The sequence below is a fragment of the Empidonax traillii genome, unplaced genomic scaffold (assembly GCF_003031625.1).
Source record: "Empidonax traillii isolate 1590-97213 ecotype Southwest subspecies unplaced genomic scaffold, ASM303162v1 scaffold3131:size26243, whole genome shotgun sequence".
In the NCBI taxonomy this organism is placed as follows: Eukaryota; Metazoa; Chordata; class Aves; order Passeriformes; family Tyrannidae; genus Empidonax; species Empidonax traillii.
Window position 1 is genome coordinate 21,911 of NW_020958324.1, and position 4,333 is coordinate 26,243.

Genomic DNA, 4,333 nt, shown 5'->3' on the forward strand with positions numbered 1-4,333 from the left:
CGGCGGCTCCTTTAAGCGCGGCGGGGCCGGTGCAGCGGCGGCCCCGCCCCGGCGGGCGCGCGCGGGCGCGGGCGGGGCGCAGGCGGCGGCGCGGGGCGCTGCGGGCACCGGCACCGGCACCGGGGGGGCACGGGGGGGGCAGCGGCCATGGGCCCTCCGCCCGCCCGCCGGGCCGCGCTGCCGCTGCTCCCGCTGCTGCTGCTGCTGCTGCTGCCGCCGCCCGCACCGGGACCCAACACCGGCATCGCCATCGCCGCCGGCATCGCCGCCGACACCGGCATCGACACCGGCACCGGGAGCGCCACCGGCATCGGCTCCGCCACCGGCACCGGCTCCGCCACCGGCAGCGGGAGCGGCACCGGTACCGGCATCGCCGCTGGCTCCGGGAGCGCCACCGGAACCGGCATCGGCTCCTCCACCGGGACCAGCACCGGCATCGGCAGCGGGAGGGGCACCGGGATCCGCCCCCGCCTTCCCGGCGCTCTCCCGGCACCGCTCCAGCCCCGCCGCGGCGGCACCGGGGACAGCGGCGGCTCCGGCGGCACCGGGGACAGCGGCGGCTCTGCGCGGCCCCCGCCGAGCACCGGGGACAGCGGCGGCGGCGCCGGGCCCGCACCCGGCCATGGGACCGCACCGGGCACCGGCGGCGGCGGCAGCGGCGTTGGGGGGTCCCGAAGCACCGGCGGCACCGCGGGCGTCAGAGGCACCGCCAGCACCGGCGTCACTGAAGCCGCCGGGAACGCCGGAGCCAGCAGGAGCCCTGGAGGCGCTGGGGACGCTGCAGGCGCCAGGGACGCTCCTGCAGGCACCGGGGATACCGGAGGAACTGGAGGCACCGGGAGCACCCATGGCCCCAGGGACAGCGGGAGCGCCGGGGATACCGGACACACCGGGAACACCGGGGCTGGGCTGAGCACTGGGGGGGCTGGGGGCACTGGGAGCACCCCAGTCCTCAGGGACAGCAGGAATACTGGGCACACTGGGGAGACTGGGAGAGACACTGGAAGCACCGGGAAAGTCCCCAGGAGCAGCAGGGACACTGGATATAATGGGGAGCCTGGGAAAGTCCCCAGGGACACTGAGAGCACCAGGGAAGTCCCCGGGAACACTGGGAATACTGGACACACTGGGGACACCAAAATCCCTAGGGACACCAGGAACACTGGGAATACTGGGCACACCAGGGACACCAGCAGCACAGGGGACACGACGGCCTCCGGGGACACTGGGGACCCCCAGCCTATGGAAGCCCCCCGACCCCCCATGCTCCGCCCCCGCCGGAGCCCCAACACGGCGCCGCAGTTCCAGCCCTCCAGCTACCAGGCCACGGTGGAGGAGAACCGGCCGGCGGGGACGCCGGTGACGCGGGTGACGGCACAGGACCCCGACGAGGGCGAGGCGGGGCGGCTGCTCTACTCGATGGCCGCGCTCTTCGACAGCCGCTCCGACGCCCTGTTCGCCGTGGACCCCGTGACCGGCGCCGTCACCACGGCGGCGCCGCTGGACCGCGAGAGCAAGAGCACCCACGTGTTCCGCGTGACGGCGGCCGACCACGGCACGCCGCGGCGCAGCGCCATGGCCACGCTCACCGTCACCGTGAGCGACGCCAACGACCACGACCCGGCCTTCGAGCAGCCCGAGTACCGCGAGAGCGTGCGGGAGAACCTGGAGGTGGGCTACGAGGTGCTGACCGTGCGGGCCACCGATGGCGACGCCGGGCCCAACGCCAACGTGCTCTACCGGCTCCTCAACGCCGGCGGCGCCAACGAGGTCTTCGAGATCGACCCCCGCTCCGGCGTGATCCGCACGCGCGGCCCCGTGGACCGGGAGGCCGTGGAGGCCTTCGAGCTGCTGGTGGAGGCGGCTGACCAGGGCCAGGAGCCCCGCAGCGCCACGGCCACCGTGCGCATCGCCGTGGAGGACGACAACGACAACGCGCCACAGTTCAGCGAGCGGCGCTACGTGGCGCAGGTGCCCGAGGACGTGGCGCCCAACGCGGCCGTGCTGCGGGTGACGGCCACCGACCGCGACAAGGGCAGCAACGCCCTGGTGCACTACAGCATCGTCAGCGGCAACACCCGCGGCCACTTCTACATCGACGCCCAGACGGGCGCCCTGGACGTCGTCACCCCCCTGGACTTCGAGGTCACCAAGGAGTTCACGCTGCGCATCCGGGCGCAGGACGGCGGCCGCCCGCCCCTGTCCAACATCAGCGGCCTGGTCACCGTGCAGGTGCTGGACGTCAACGACAACGCCCCCATCTTTGTCAGCACGCCCTTTCAGGCCACCGTGCTGGAGAACGTGCCCGTGGGCTACTCCGTCATCCACGTGCAGGCCATCGACGCCGACTCGGGGGACAATGGCCGCCTGGTTTACACCCTGTTGGACACCGGCGCCGGCTTCCCCTTCGCCATCAACAACGGCACCGGCTGGATCGTGGTGGCCTCCGAGCTGGACCGGGAGGCCGTGGACTTCTACAGCTTCAGCGTGGAGGCGCAGGACCAGGGCACGCCCCCCATGGCCTCCACGGCCAGTGTCAGCGTCACCGTCCTGGACGTCAATGACAACAGCCCCGAGTTCACCCGCAGGGAGTACGGCGCCCGCCTCAATGAGGACGCGGCGGTGGGGACGAGCGTCCTCACCGTGTCCGCCGTCGACCGCGACGCCAACAGCGTCATCACCTACCAGATCTCGGGCGGCAACACCCGCAACCGCTTCTCCATCACCAGCCAGAGCGGCGGGGGACTCATCTCACTCGCCCTGCCCCTGGACTACAAGCTGGAGCGGCAGTACCTGCTCACCGTGGCCGCGTCCGACGGCACCCGCCAGGACACCGCCCTGGTGGTCGTCAACGTCACCGACGCCAACACCCACCGGCCCGTGTTCCAGAGCTCCCACTACACCGTCAATGTCAACGAGGACCGGCCGGTGGGCACCACGGTGGTGGTGATCAGCGCCACCGACGAGGACACCGGCGAGAACGCCCGCATCACCTACCTGATGGAGGACAGCATCCCCCAGTTCCGCATCGCCGCCGACACCGGCGCCGTCACCACGCAGATGGAGCTGGACTACGAGGACCAGGTGTCCTACACCTTGGCCATCACGGCGCGGGACAACGGCATCCCCCAGAAATCCGACACCACCTACCTGGAGATCCTGGTGAGCGACGTCAACGACAACGCGCCCCAGTTCCTCCGCCACTCCTACCAGGGCTCCGTCTACGAGGACGTCCCCGCCTTCACCAGCGTCCTGCAGGTCTCCGCCACCGACCGTGACTCCGGCCTCAACGGCAGGGTCTTCTACACCTTCCAGGGGGGCGACGACGGCGACGGCGACTTCATCATCGAGTCCACCTCGGGCATCGTCCGCACCCTGCGCCGCCTGGACCGGGAGAACGTGCCGCTCTACTCCCTGCGGGCCTTCGCCGTGGACAAGGGGCTGCCGGCGCGGCGCACGCCAGTGGAGATCCAGGTGACGGTGCTGGACGTCAACGACAACCCGCCCGTCTTCGAGCGCGACGAGTTCGACATCTTCGTGGAGGAGAACAGCCCCATCGGGCTGGTGGTGGCCCGGATCACGGCCACCGACCCCGACGAGGGCACCAACGCCCAGATCATGTACCAGATCGTGGAGGGCAACATCCCGGAGGTCTTCCAGCTGGACATCTTCTCCGGGGAGCTCACGGCGCTGGCCGACCTGGACTACGAGGCCAAGGCCGAGTACGTGATGGTGGTGCAGGCCACGTCGGCGCCGCTGGTCAGCCGGGCCACCGTGCACGTGCGGCTGCGCGACGCCAACGACAACAGCCCCCAGCTGAAGAACTTCGAGATCCTCTTCAACAACTACATCACCAACCGCTCCGGGAGCTTCCCCGGCGGCGTCATCGGCCGCATCCCGGCCCACGACCCCGACGTGTCCGACCGCCTCACCTACGCCTTCGAGCAGGGCAACGAGCTCAACCTGCTGCTGCTGGACCCCCAGAGCGGGGAGCTGCGGCTCAGCCCCGCCCTGGACAACAACCGCCCGCTGGAGGCCGTCATGAGGGTCTCCGTGTCCGGTAGGACCCCGTCCCGGGGTGGGTGGGCTGGGCGGGGGAGGTTTGGGGGTGTTTATGGGGTCTCCCCACCCTGTTTTGGCTGCCCCCGTCCTCCACAGCGGGGCAAGTGGGGGGGGATGAGGGGCTTTGGGGTTCCTACCAACCCACTGAGGTGTTTTGGGGTCCCACCAGCCCTCTGAGGTGTTTTGGGGTGTCACCACCCCATCTTGGCTCTCCCCACCCTGCAGATCCAGGTGAGGGGGGGGTGATGGGGATGCTGTGCCCCCCCCCACA

The 4,333-nt window shown here is 71.1% G+C and overlaps 1 protein-coding gene across 1 annotated transcript; it reads left to right on the plus strand.

Annotated features, from left to right (window-relative positions):
- Positions 1-593: 593 nt before the first annotated feature.
- Positions 594-4,060, plus strand: LOC114072408 (cadherin EGF LAG seven-pass G-type receptor 2-like; the record flags this gene model as incomplete). The annotated part of the gene is made up of 2 exons (XM_027910310.1): positions 594-1,101; positions 1,147-4,060. A coding segment is annotated over exon 2 (2,818 nt), but the record flags the coding sequence as incomplete, so codon positions are not given.
- Positions 4,061-4,333: the final 273 nt, after the last annotated feature.